Below are 13,292 nucleotides of genomic sequence, written 5' to 3'. Positions count from 1 at the left end.
AGCCCAATTTTCAAAAGGTGGAGGAGACATTACCCTTGTTCGCTCGAAACCTTAACATTAATGAGCACAAAACCAAAAGTCCATTTAAGCATCTTTAAGAGAGATTAATAACACGGAACTTTAAATCACATCATGGGGCTCCGATAAAGTTTTAATGGGTGGGCATACGAGCATTTATGGGTTGCAAATGCCTTATTTGGGGTAATGTTGATGTATGAATGCGTTCCAGTACAATTGCAATAAATAACAAGCGCTGTTATTTGTTTTCAGCTCATGATGTATTTGTTTACGTCTTTAGCTTGTTGTTGATGTTTTATTTATCAGAACACAATGTGCGTTGCTCCCTCTAGCGGTACAAATCTCAAATTTTAATGAGCTTTCACCGAACTGTCAGACGCTATGTGTCAAAGTTTCTGCCCTGCAAAGCTGCAACAGCTGCCGCCGCCCTCAGTGAAAGACAACCTATTCAAAGCCGAGCTACGGAAATACTGAGATTCATTCTAACCGCGTTTTGACATATCAGTCACTAGTTACAGTACCCAGCACGGTTTACAAACCCGGAGAGTTTACAAAACAAGTACACCAAGTTTCTGGCAAACGACATGCTTCGTGAGGACACAAATATAGAACAGAAACAGGAAACAATAATGAGCCTGAGTCTGAACGCTGTGTGAAAGCAAGGGATAAAAATGGCGCTCCTGTTAATGATAACACCCACCTTTAAATGTCTAATACCAAGATTTTCTTGGCCGCGTTCAAATAGGTTAACAGATGGAATGAATTATCTGTCTAATACTGTGAAATGTGTACAGGGCTTTTTTATTTTTGTGTGACTCACACAAGGAAATGAAATGGTGAAAAATAAAACATCATCATAGTATTGGGGGGCTTAAAAAAAAGCATGCCAACAAGTAATGATGGCTTTGTTCTTTTCTGACTTTCAAATAAGAACTAGAGGGATTTTAAGCTTTGAGAACAAGTAAAGGTGGAATCCTACCGTCATTACACAGCGGTCCTCCAAATGTCGTCATGCTGCAGTCACAACTGAAGCCCTCCCACTGCTGAAGACACACACCTTGGTTGGCACATGAGTCCTCCTGGCAGGTAGTGCTGGGACCTGAATATGGAGACAAACAGATATCTGGTGAGGACAATTTTTTTAATACTAATAAATACCTATGGACTCTAGAGTGAAATTAAATATTAAAGCACACACAAAAAAACATAGAATACTAGCTGTGTACAAACCCTGCGATAAAAGGCAGCGAACTCAACTGTATTCAGCAAACACACACAACCAAAAATGATAAAAATGTAAATAATTTTAACGCTTGAGTTAGACTTCCATTAGTAATTTAATTATTTTCTTCCATATAGTCACATTTAATGCATAACAGCAATTTAATCCACTCAATTCCATTTTTTCTCCGAATCATCACCTGTCAATGAGCTCAGTGTGCTATACCTAACCGGGCAAGGATGCTCATTTCTTAAGGTGCAGAGGTCCGTGTACTTTTAAACTGCACTGTATTGGTGCTTCCTGTGAAAGTGTTTAATCTTCATGCTTGTGGATTATTTCCATTTTACCACCAGTGTATTCATCCTCCAGAAGCATACAGCTGTGTGGCCTCTACAGACACTTTTTTCACAGCAGCCACTTTGACATGAAAGAGTAGGCAAGCACAGGTGTTGGTAATCACATTAATTAAGCAATAATTACCTAAAAACAACAGAACCGTTCTCCATGACATCAGCAGCACCTGTGTTTACCAGCTATGGAAAAAAAGGTCCATTGCGAGGCTATTATGTTTGTGTTAGTACAATTCATGTTAAAATGTGAGTGTGAAGCCAAGTGTTAATGTGTAAATGTTGTATTTTATGAGACATAGTAATTTCTAACAATCTGTATTTAGACTACGTTAGTCTAGCAAGTTTACACATTAACAGTATTATCAATGTCAGGATCTATACTTATGATTCATGACATACAATCGGAACAAAATGAGCACTTTTTAATAGTTTAGTTATAATCAATGCACTGAGGAGGGCTATTTTTTGTTGCTGTTTTTTATTTATTTACTCATGAGAGATTGAAAAAACAGGAAAATTGCAGAATGGCAATCGCATTCTTACACATTTTTTTAATGTATTGGAGCCACAGTAGCTCCTTTTCCGATTCAAGAGTAGCTATGGTAACTGGTTAATAGTTTCAGCATTTGCTGTACCCTGCTCAAGGCTGAATAATGCAGGGGGGAAGCAGAGGGCATTCAGCAACATGAAAAAAGAAATGAATTCCTGATTGCTTTTGTCAAATATTTCTCTGAATGCAAAAAAGTTCCTCTCGCTACATTCTACATAATATATTATAGTGCCTATTAAATCTTTTATAACATCCCTAATAAATCACATCTGCAATTCATCCTCATTTCTGACTCACTTATGATTGAAGTAAACAGATGTGTTATGGCATACTTAGAATAATTTCAAACAATTAACATACAGAGTTATTCATCTTAAGAGTTCCAATTCATCTGACTTCTGCTGATGTAGCAGAGCATGAATCCCAGCTGAGAAAACGGTGACGCTCATTTCTAACACTAATAAATGAATATGTATTAACATGTTTTAAAAATAAAATCTGATGAAATATTTGTGAGGGACCTTTTTATGGTAGATGCAGCAGATTTAGTGAGCTTGACCTTTTGGGAAGGTCTGATCGTGTTTGGAGTCCAATGATTTGTCTTTGTGAGTTTGCCTCTTTGGAGGCCCTCAACAGACAACCTGGCTTCTAAATTTGGGAGTGCAGAACTTTGCACCGTTCCCTCATTTTATACACATAATGGTGCATTTATCTAGAATTTCTACTACACTACATTCACAGAATTGAGCAAGAGTCTCAAGCCACTTTTCATTTCTAGATTTTGCTGGGAAAAAGTGATTTATTGAAACATATGCAAACATACCTGGAAATAAAGCATATAAGGCAAAAACACAAGTTGCACCATTCTAACAAACTTTAAAGTCGATATTTGGTACGACCACCTTTATTCTTCAGCAAAGCCTAAACTCTTTTGGCGAGCTTTCGTTTTATTTCTTTAAGCAGTCTTCATGAATAGTTCTCCAGGATTCTTGAAAGAAATTGAAAGCTCTTCTTTAGATGCTGGCTGCCTTTTATTTTGTTCTCTGTCGAGATGATCCCACACTGCTTCAGTAATTCACTGGCAGTGTGTTTGGGATCATTGTCGTGCCAAAAAATGAAAATGTTGCCAGTCAGGCACTTTCCAAATGGCATTGAACGGTGGTTCAAAATCTCATGGCACTTTTCTGAGTTTCATTAGAATTTCATTAGTTTTGACTAGCTGGCTAGGTGACGCCCATGTCAGGAGGGGCCAGTGCCTCCCTATATAATAGGCTGACATAGCGTCAGATGTCATTCAAAAACCTCTCCTCGCTTCTCACAGAAGCCTGTAGACAACTGTGCTATTGGGTGCTAAAGCTAAACAACTCGGTCGCCGGGCGCTTTGTTCCCAGCTTTTCAGTTGTCCACTAGCATACAAGCAGTAGCAATACTGTTCTGTGGCTAGTGCGGGTGCCAAGTAGCAATACTTTCAACGAAGTTGCAAAACTTTGTCCTTGCAGCAAGAAGATTTCTGCCTGGGATACACACCCCGTGTGTGTGGCATGCCTGGGTTTATCTCACGCTCAGGCTGCCTTGACACCCGCACAAGACTGTATCCACTGCGCGGCTTTCCCACGCAAACTACTCCGCCGCAGGCTAGCTCGCCAGGCTAACCTGTCGGGTGGCGACCCTTTGCTGTGTGAGGCTGCTGCAGCGCAAGGAGAAACTGAGATGCCCGATGATTTGGCCGCAACGGCAGGGCCGAGCTGGGCAGAGGCAGACCCTCAGCCCATTGTGACCGCTTTCCCGTCGCTGGAGGCACACGGAGATCGTGTGTTTTTCCGCGATGCTGGAGTCACCAAGGGAGGAGATGCTAACGAGGACGGAGATGAGTCGGCTGACTAGGAGCTCCTGCTGTCTGACGACGGCGAGGAGGAAGATTCCACCTCCTTGGCTAGCATCAGCTGGGCTGCAAAGCCCTTGGCTACCGGCGAGGTTGAAAAACCGACACCGCCGTCTCCCCTGGATCTTGACATGCAGGACATGTGCAAGCGCGCAGCCGCTAGGCTCAACATCCCGTGGCCCGCCATACAAACAGAGGTTGTAAAGTCTCGTTTTGACGGTAAGAAATTGCCAAAGGCGAAAAAGACGGGGAAGCATGTGTTGCCTGTTTTCCCTGAGCTACTCGATGAGATAGCGGTGACGTGGAAAGCAAAACCTTACAGCGAGAAACACCCCATCGTGGGGAGCTCCCTGCTGGATTGTGAGGGGATGGAGTCTATCGGCCTCCGCCAGATGCCACAAGTGGAGCCGTTGGTGGCGAGCCATCTTCACCCGAAGATGTCTCTGTCCTCATCGGCTCCATCTCTCCCCTCCAAAACAGACCGCTTCCAGTCTAGCCCTACGGATAAGTGCTACAAGGCAGCAGCTCTGTCAGTAAGAGCCCACAACGCCTCTTCTATGCTAATGGCTTACCAAGCTGAGCTAGAAGAGGACATGACAGCTAACCCAGATACCACAGTGTGGGAAGAAATCTGCGTTATTACTGACCACGTCCTCCGCCTCCACAAGTTAGCCATACAGGCTACTGGGAGAGCCATGGGCCTCATGGTTCTTCAGGAGCGAGCACGCTGGCTCGGGCTCACCAACCTGACGACTAAGGAAAAAGAAGAACTCCTCGACACCCCTGTCGTCCCTCACGGTCTCACGAACCCAGTTTCCCCCCTTTATGGGCCACCCTGCCGCCTCCCAGCTCCGTTCCAGAGCAAGTTCAACGGGACATGTCCCACACAGAGTGCTTAACTCGGGCCGGCGTTCCTGTCACCGGACCCACCAGAGGGAAAGAGAGCCACAGTTCACAGTGTTGTTTCACAAGCACTTCTCTCATGCATTCTGTATTAAAAAAGCCCCGACACGCGCATCCAGGCAGTTTGCCGAGGGCGCTGTCGAGTGTTGCAAAACACATGAAAAAATCAAACATGCTGAAAAACAGAGCACCGTCTGCCATAACGCAGCCCGTGGAGACTCGCGTTTCCACAGCTGTGATGATCCAGATGAGCCCGTCACCTCGCTCGCCTGTGACAGAGGTGACGGGACACCGAAATGGCGCATGTTTCGCGCTGCGACAACAAGGGGGCGCCAAAACGCCATATTCAGTGGATTGGCCAGTGAGCGCTCTGTCTCGCCACATGAAGAGCTGGGCCACCTGCACTCAGTCAGCATGGGTGCTGAGGACATTGAAAAAGGGCTACAGGCTGCAATTCAGTGTCGCTCCACCACATTTCAAAGAAATCGTTTACTCTCGTGCTCTGGGCGAGTCTGCCAGTTTTCTCCTGGAGGAAATTTCCACCTTGAGAGACAAAGGAGCTATAAGAGTTGTCCCTCCCGAGGAAATGCACAGCGGATTTTATTCAAGGTATTTCCTTGTGCCAAAGAAAGGGGGGAGGAGGATGAGAGCCATTCTGGATCTCCGTGCCCTGAACCGGCATTTGAGGACATACAAGTTCAGGATGTTGACGCACGCCTCGCTGCTACGGTTTGTACGAGCGGGCGACTGGTTCACATCAATCGACCTGAGGGATGCTTATTTCCACATCCCCATATATCCCCCACACCGAAAGTATCTGAGATTTGGTTTCCAGGGGATGGCATAAGAGTTTGTAGTCCTGCCTTTTGGTCTCTCACTGAGCCCAAGGGTGTTTGTGACGTGCACCGAGGCAGCAGTGGTCCCGCTCAGGAAAAAGGGCATTCGGGTGGCCACATACATCGACGATTGGCTCGTGGCAGCCCCAACCCGCCAGGGAGCAACTTGTCACACAAATGCTCTCATACACCATCTGGAGAGTTTGGGTTTCCAGATAAACGTGGAAAAGAGCACATTGATGCCAACTCAATGCATTACTTTCATAGGGCTCAGCCTAGACTCCCTTCGGGTGAGGGCTTTTCTGTCCCCGGAGAGAACAGCGGCCATACAGTCATCCCTTGCACTGTTTTGCAGAGGCAACACAGTGACCCTCAATCAGTGCCAGAGGCTGCTCGGTCTGATGGCTTCTTCTCTAGTGGCGATAACACTGGGACGCCTGCACATGAGAGGCTTTCAGCGCTGGGTGGGCTTGCGGGGACTGGACCCTCACTGAGACGGCCACCGTCGCGTGAGCGTCTCTGCAGACTGTTCACTCGCTCTCCACGAGTGGAAGAGGCCAGGTTTCTTGTCTCAGGGCGTTGCCATGGGGGCAGTTTCAGCCAGGAAGGTGATTTCCACAGATGCCTCTCTTTCGGGTGGGGCACCACCCATGAGGAAACAGTGAATGGGGAATGGGGCCCTCACATGCGCTCCACCCACATAAACTGTCTGGAACCGCTGGCGGTTCACCTGTCGCTAAAACACTTTCTCCCTTGGCTGAGAGGTCATCATGTTTTAGTGAGGTCGGACAATTCCACCGTTGTGGCCTACATCAACAGACAGGGGGGTCTGGGGTCCAAGTTACACACACTGGCACACAGACTGATAGTCTGGAGCAGTGTCCACCTGCTGTCACTGAGAGCAACTCACGTGCCGGGGATCTTGAACTTTGGAGCAGATCTTCTCTCCAGGGGCAACCTGCTGTATGGGGACTGGAAGCTTCACCCGGAGGTGGTGAAGCAGATCTAGCTGCGATTCGGTCAGGTGACCGTAGACGTTTATGCATCCAGGGAGAATGCTCAGTGTCCCCTGTTTTACTCGCTGCACCATCAGAGAGCTCCACTCGGGGTGGATGCTCTAGCTCACGAGTGGCCGAGAACCCTCCTCTATGCTTTTCCCCCAGTGGCCCTCATTTCTCCAACTCTGGCCAGAGTGAGGGAGAGAAGTCACTATATGATCCTGATAGCCCCGCACTGGCCAGGGAAACACTGGCTGGTGGAGATTTTTCAGCAGCTGTGCGGCCCACCTTGGCCGTTACCACTACGCAGAGACCTCCTGTCTCAGGCACAGGGGGAAATATTCCACCCCCACCCAGAGAGGCTAGCTCTATGGGCTTGGCCCGTGAGTGGTTTAACCTGAACACGGTGGGGCTCCCTCATAGTGTTATCGACACTATTCAGTGTTCTAGAGCATCGTCTACTCGGACGCTATATGAGCACAAGTGGCGTGTGTTTGAAAGCTGGTGCTTAGAATCACAGGCCATCCCTTTTCAGTGCTCTGTGGCTGTGATTCTGTCATTTCTTCAGGCCCTGATTGATAAGGGTAAAGCCTTCTCCACCATCAAGGTGTATTTGGCAGCAATTTCGGCCTGCCATATTGGTTTTGAGGGAAAGACTGTTGGCCAGCATCCCTTAATATGCCTTTTCATGAAGGGTGCATGGCGTAAATTGCCTACGTCTAGGCCGTTGGCTCCATCGTGGGACCTTCCCACAGTATTGGCTGCGCCCATTTGAACCCCTGGAACAGGTTGAGTTAAAATTTCTGTCCTTGAAGACAGCTCTTTTAATTGCTTTAGCTTCTGCTAAATGTGTGGGAGAGATCCACGCTCTCTCAGTGCATCAGTCATGCATTCAGTTCTCCTCGGATAATACGAGGGTCAGTATGCGGCTCAACCCTGCCTTTGTCCCGAAGGTTGTCGGCACATGTTCCCCTATAGAACTGCCGGCCTTTTGCCCACCGCCTTTCTCCTCAGAGGAGCAACAGCATACCTTGTGTCCAGTCCGTGCTCTGCGCATTTACATGGACCGAACCCAGAGTGTCAGACAAAGTGACCAGCTGTTCGTGTCCTGGGCTAAACCACATATGGGAAAGCCTGTGTCTAAACAGCGCCTCTCCCATTGGATAGTAGGAGCAATTGCCCTGGCCTATACTAGCAGGGGCCTTCAGCCCCCTGCTGGCTTACGTGCGCATTCCACTAGAGGTCTGGCAACCTCATGGGCTCTCTTTAGGGAAGCTTCTATTCAGGAGGTGTGTGCAGTGGAATGCTGGACCTCACCTCATACATTTGCTAGGTTTTACAGGTTAGATGTGACAGCACCTAACCTAGCACATTCAGTCCTCAGTGCAGGTTCTTCCCGGGTGGGGGCCTCTCCCCTGTGAAGTGCTGTTGGGGACAGTTGTCTTCTTAACAGGCATGTCTGGCAATCCGGGAGTCAGTATTTCTCCCATAGTGAGACACGAAACGAATGCTATGAAAGAGAACTTAAGGTTATGTATATAACCCCGGTTCTCTGAGTAGCATGAGTGAGTGTCTCACCAGACCGCCCTCCTTGCTATGGAAGCGAGGAAGAGGTGGGCTTGTTTTGAATGACATCTGACGCTATGTCAGCCTATTATATAGGGAGGCACTGGCCCCTCCTGACATGGGCGTCACCTAGCCAGCCTGTAAGGGCTGGCGTAATGGTATTTGAGCTTCTGATGAGGTCACGCAGGAGGCGTTCCCATAGTGAGACACTCACTCATGCTACTCAGAGAACCGGGGTTATATACATAACCTTAAGATCTTTCACATCTTTGCTGGAGTTTCTTAGCTATGTCAAATGGAAAGTCCATTCTCCCTGCAGCACGGACTACACTGCCCATGAGGCTACATTCTTTAGGGCTATGCCTGTAGCATTCTGCCTATTAGCTTAGCACAACAACAAAAAGGCGCTCTCTCACCCAGGAAACACGCAGAGCGAGAGCGTCCCCCTGTAACCATGGCAGCCGCAACGCTGCCGCCTGGAACTACAGAACATAGCTGTCAAACAAAACCGAAACAGTCCTGACCTGCGACAATATGAAATTATGAAACAGGAAAGTACCCCCGTGTAATCCATTTATTTCAACAAAGTAACTGTATTCTAAATACCACCTTTTTAAACGGTAACGGTAACGGAATACAGTTACTCATATTTTGTATTTTAAATACGTAACGGCGGTACATGTATTCCATTACTCCCCAACACTGGTAGTCAGTTACGTGTAGACCAAACTACACAACTGTATCATGCTTGAATGATTCATATGTCAGTGCAAAGTTGCTTATTAAACAAACACATTGTCCTAAAAATGGGCAGCCAATATCTAAAGAAAAATGTTGGAAGACATTCAGAAAGCTGAGAGAAGTATTGCTTCAGATCACTGAAAAAGTTATAAGAAATACTGTCTCCATGGAAGAAAAAAATAAAGGAATGAGGGATGGCAGAAGAATTTTGCACAGTTCGGTGCTTCTCTTGAAAGGTGTTCCCTGGAGTAGTAAAAACCTACTTTATTCCCATAACAATGCCCAAATTGTGTCCCCAAAACCCTAAAACAGATTCAGATAATATTAATAGCGCTTCATATACTTCAGAGTGTATTTGACTTTAGTTACTGGCCAGTGGTTCTGTTTGTTTCATGCCATATTTCACTGTTTATGTAAGTGTTAAATCTTGAAAGAGTCAGTCCTGTTGCTTGGAACACCTCCTACTTACAAAATAGAAATAGAGTGCCAGAGACAGTGAGAATACAACAATAGGAAACACTGGGCTTAATAAGATTAATAATAGGTAAGACATTACAATGACCAACTTTAAGATCAAAAGCTGAATATTTTAAGAGGAAATCCATGCAGGATACATTTTTGTTCTTCAAACCATTAAAAGGCATGCTCAGAAATTCCCTTATATGTATATCAGGGAACATCAAAAACCCCACAGTGGAAATAAAAGTTCCAATAAACAACATCCAATATGTGAGTGCAAATCCACACATAAGCCCCATAGACTCTGATACAAGATTATAATGAGACTTGTATTCCTATGGGACTTAAGGCCATTCCACATAGTTGGTGGTTGAATGGCAACACTAGGCAGTTATCTTGTATTGAGACATGTGGAGGTAGTGATAGTTAGAGGGTAGATATGTTGTAGATGCACACGGGGAGAGACATCAGACTCTTTATCAGACAGACAAAGCTATCTACCTTGCAAGTGAGCTTTCATCAATGCAACTTTTGTCAGCAAAATAATAGGAAAGGAAAAGGCAAAGTATACCAGCTGTTAGTAAAAGCAGCAAGATGTCAGAGATGGAGTAGCAAAACACAGAGTGCTGAAGAAGGAGAGACAAAGGGAAGGATCTTTGTCTTCAGAAGGAGCCAGAGGTGGAAAAATTATACTGTATAATGAAGGCTAGGTTAAGCTAAACTGTTAAAGCAACCAACCAAAAATGGCTTCAGCAGCATAAAGTAATACCAAGAAATTGCTGCTATTGAAGGAAGCGGGCGTTCTTTTTCAGGAAAATTTAGATAACTTGTTCAAAAACAAACAAAAAACCCCAAACACCCAGAATGTTTCATTATTCATTACTGACTTTTAATATAAGTAGCTATATGTTATACGGCGACTCCACCATCACAATCTAATAAATGTGTTAACATTTCCATTGGGAGTCTCAATTGACTCTGTGTAGGAGGAAAAAAAAGAAAACAACAAGTTTGACAGACCTGCACGGGGAGATGAATTTGATTACATTTGTAATGTCAAAACACAAAAAAATCAGAAGCCGCACACTCGATAGAAAAAGAGTGGATGAATTGTGAAATTAAACTAAGTGACTGACGCTGGAAAATAAATCTAATATTGTCTCTGGATATGGTGCACATATTAGACTGGGCAAATGATATTTATGCATGCAACAAAGGATTCATACATAATTCAAAAGGATTGCTTCTGGCAAACTCTCAGATCCAGCAAGCATACATAGAGCAAAACAGAATGGGGGTAAAATAGGAAATAACACTCGCAGTACAAAAATGGCAGAGAGAATAAGCAGATTATGGCCAAGTGAAACAGAAACGATTGCCCGTGGAGGAGCGTCGGAGTTTGATGCATACTAACAGAATACTAACACATTTAATGGATGTTAAATTATGTGCCACAGGTTGCCAGTGTGGGTGCCTCGGTGGGTGTGCTTCTCAACGAGTGTGTCTTCGTCTTGGACAAGTAGGAGAATGGGAATACTGAGCAGCTTTGCGTGGCGCTGCAATGACCCCTTAAGATGGTTTTGTGAAAATAAGGGGGAAAAGATTGAATAAAGAGGGAAAAACAACTGAATTTATACCTGAGCTTGGACTGACTGAGCTTGACAGTGATTTATCATCATCGACCCACTGCGTTCACTTATTGGGTTGACAGACTACTGACCTTCACATCCTCTCTCTATTTGTCCCACACAGTCCAGGGCATCTGACATCAAGTCTGGGAGCCGCCCGTTCAGATCCATTGATGCCAGACAACCTTGAAAACCCTCCTTGGCATGCACCAGTTTGGGCAGCTCCTTGTACATCTCCTTAGCCACCCCTCCAATATACAGGTTACCTGTAAGGACATGAGAAATATGACAATACTGACCCCTAGTGGACATAAAAAACATTATCAAATATTTTGGATGGCTTTTTAAACTGCGTTTAAAGTGAACATGCCAGGCATTAGTAACAGTTGCGTGAATTATTTTATTCAAGTGAAAAAGTACATGAGGTTAATTATGTCTAGCTTTGGAAACCTTTTCTAATTGTCTTGATTTAAATGTTTTTTTGTGGGTGGCTTTTTTTTGTGGTCATGTCCAAGCCAGACATTTGTCATCTTTCATGTTTGTGCTGTTTCATTAACAATTTCAGATAAGGAAAATTACAACACTCTTCAAGGTAGTACACCAATTACCCCAATGTCCTTACAAGCTGTTTTATGTTATTAAATGATAATTCTTTAAAATAACTTTAATTCAAGGTTGGTCTGCTGAGCACAAATGGCCTTGTTTTTATGAACATATGCACATTGTTAATGGCAGCTGTAGAACAGATTAATGTGGAATTCTTGCTCAAGGGTACCTAAGTGGTGCTAATGAGTAAGGGCCAAGCATTGTTCCTACACACCCCTGCTGGGTCCACCCTGCTGGTGCAAACCTTCATTCACAAACCCAGGTCACTGCTGCCTCAATTTAATGTAAGAAATACACTGTAGTGCACTCTCAGGAAATAAGATACCCTTATCCTATTAGGTGTACAACAGGTTCACACCAGAAAAGGGATGCTCTAATGTGCTGTTGGTGTACCCTTGAAAGGCATCCCTTATATTGTCTCATTTTCTACCTTAGTATAAGGAGGAAAAGAGCCAATAACAGACATAAAAAAGAAGTTAACTAAGGTTAATGACTTAATTATTATTTAATTATAAATTTGGGAATGGACTACCATTTGCATAGTACATTTCTAGTCACAGAGGTTATTCAGTGCTTCATCTATTTCATATCTGCACCTGCATCCAACAGAAACCAGCTCAGAACCATCCTCGCAAAAATAGAAAATTGTAGCTGAGAGATGACACTGCTGTCCTTTGGACTAATATATTTTGAATAAAACTTATCATGTTATTAAAATGAAGAATAAAATATTAAAACATTACATTTTTGCCCATATCCCCATTGCATTTGACCTGATATTACATTGCAAATATTACCCTTTTTCATATATATACCTTTTTGGCTCTCAAAAGGCACACAGTTACCCTAAGGTCCAATAATTAGCTTTAGAGGTGGAATTCATGGACTGTACCTGCAGGGATAGGAATGTATTTCGTTCTAGCCCTGTTGCAGAGAGTGTATGTGTGCATACCCTTCAGGTCCAGGTTTTTGGCTCCTGTTGTTGTCTGCGTGGTAATCTTGGTGTCAATCTTGACAGTGTGGAGGTTGTTGGTGTCCCTGGAGATTATAACATTGTGCCAGTGGTTGTCGTTCAGGGGTTTGTTAGAGTTGCCTTTGATCAGGTGGGCTCCATTCCCCAGGTCAGACACATAGTGTAGGTAACTGGAGGAAGATATTTAACTATCAGCTAATATCAGATGTGTTCTTTGTCATCTTGTGCTTTACATAGACTGTTTATCAGAGTAGACTGTAACAATAACAACATTGATACAAATAATTATGCTCATGTATATAAATATATTTTATACTGAAATGTCGCTGTTGGTGGCTGTGCGTTTGAAAACATAAATATACAAGAGTTTGAAAAAGTGGAAGTTAATAATTGGCAGGTAGAATAAACAACAAAGGGCAATGAACAGCGCTGAACAAATCATCCTTAAATTATTTGCTTTACAGTCAATTTGAGATTCGCACGCTCGTTTTTAATTAAAAAATATGGCGTCAATGTTTAACACGCGGGAAAGCCTAACTTGCGGCATTACTTAAAAGAAG

At 44.3% G+C, this 13,292-nt stretch overlaps 1 protein-coding gene across 14 annotated transcripts in view; it reads right to left on the bottom strand.

The window, feature by feature from the left end:
* The window catches only part of LOC146561237 (neurexin-1a), a 259,720-nt gene that overhangs the window by 121,998 nt on the left and 124,430 nt on the right, over nt 1-13,292 (bottom strand). For all 14 annotated transcript variants that reach the window (XM_085297146.1, XM_085297144.1, XM_085297148.1 and 11 more), the window contains 3 exons: nt 12,712-12,902; nt 11,246-11,419; nt 998-1,117 (listed from right to left, as the gene is read on the bottom strand). In XM_085297146.1, the coding sequence (XP_085153272.1) occupies nt 998-1,117; nt 11,246-11,419; nt 12,712-12,902 (485 nt within the window). The remainder of the gene's footprint in view (nt 1-997; nt 1,118-11,245; nt 11,420-12,711; nt 12,903-13,292) is intronic.

This window comes from Mchenga conophoros, linkage group LG13 (assembly GCF_057382185.1).
Source record: "Mchenga conophoros isolate Kocher_MC1m ecotype Shallow Benthic linkage group LG13, M_conophoros_male_GT1.1, whole genome shotgun sequence".
Taxonomy (NCBI): Eukaryota; Metazoa; Chordata; class Actinopteri; order Cichliformes; family Cichlidae; genus Mchenga; species Mchenga conophoros.
This window is presented reverse-complemented; position numbering and strand designations above follow the sequence as displayed.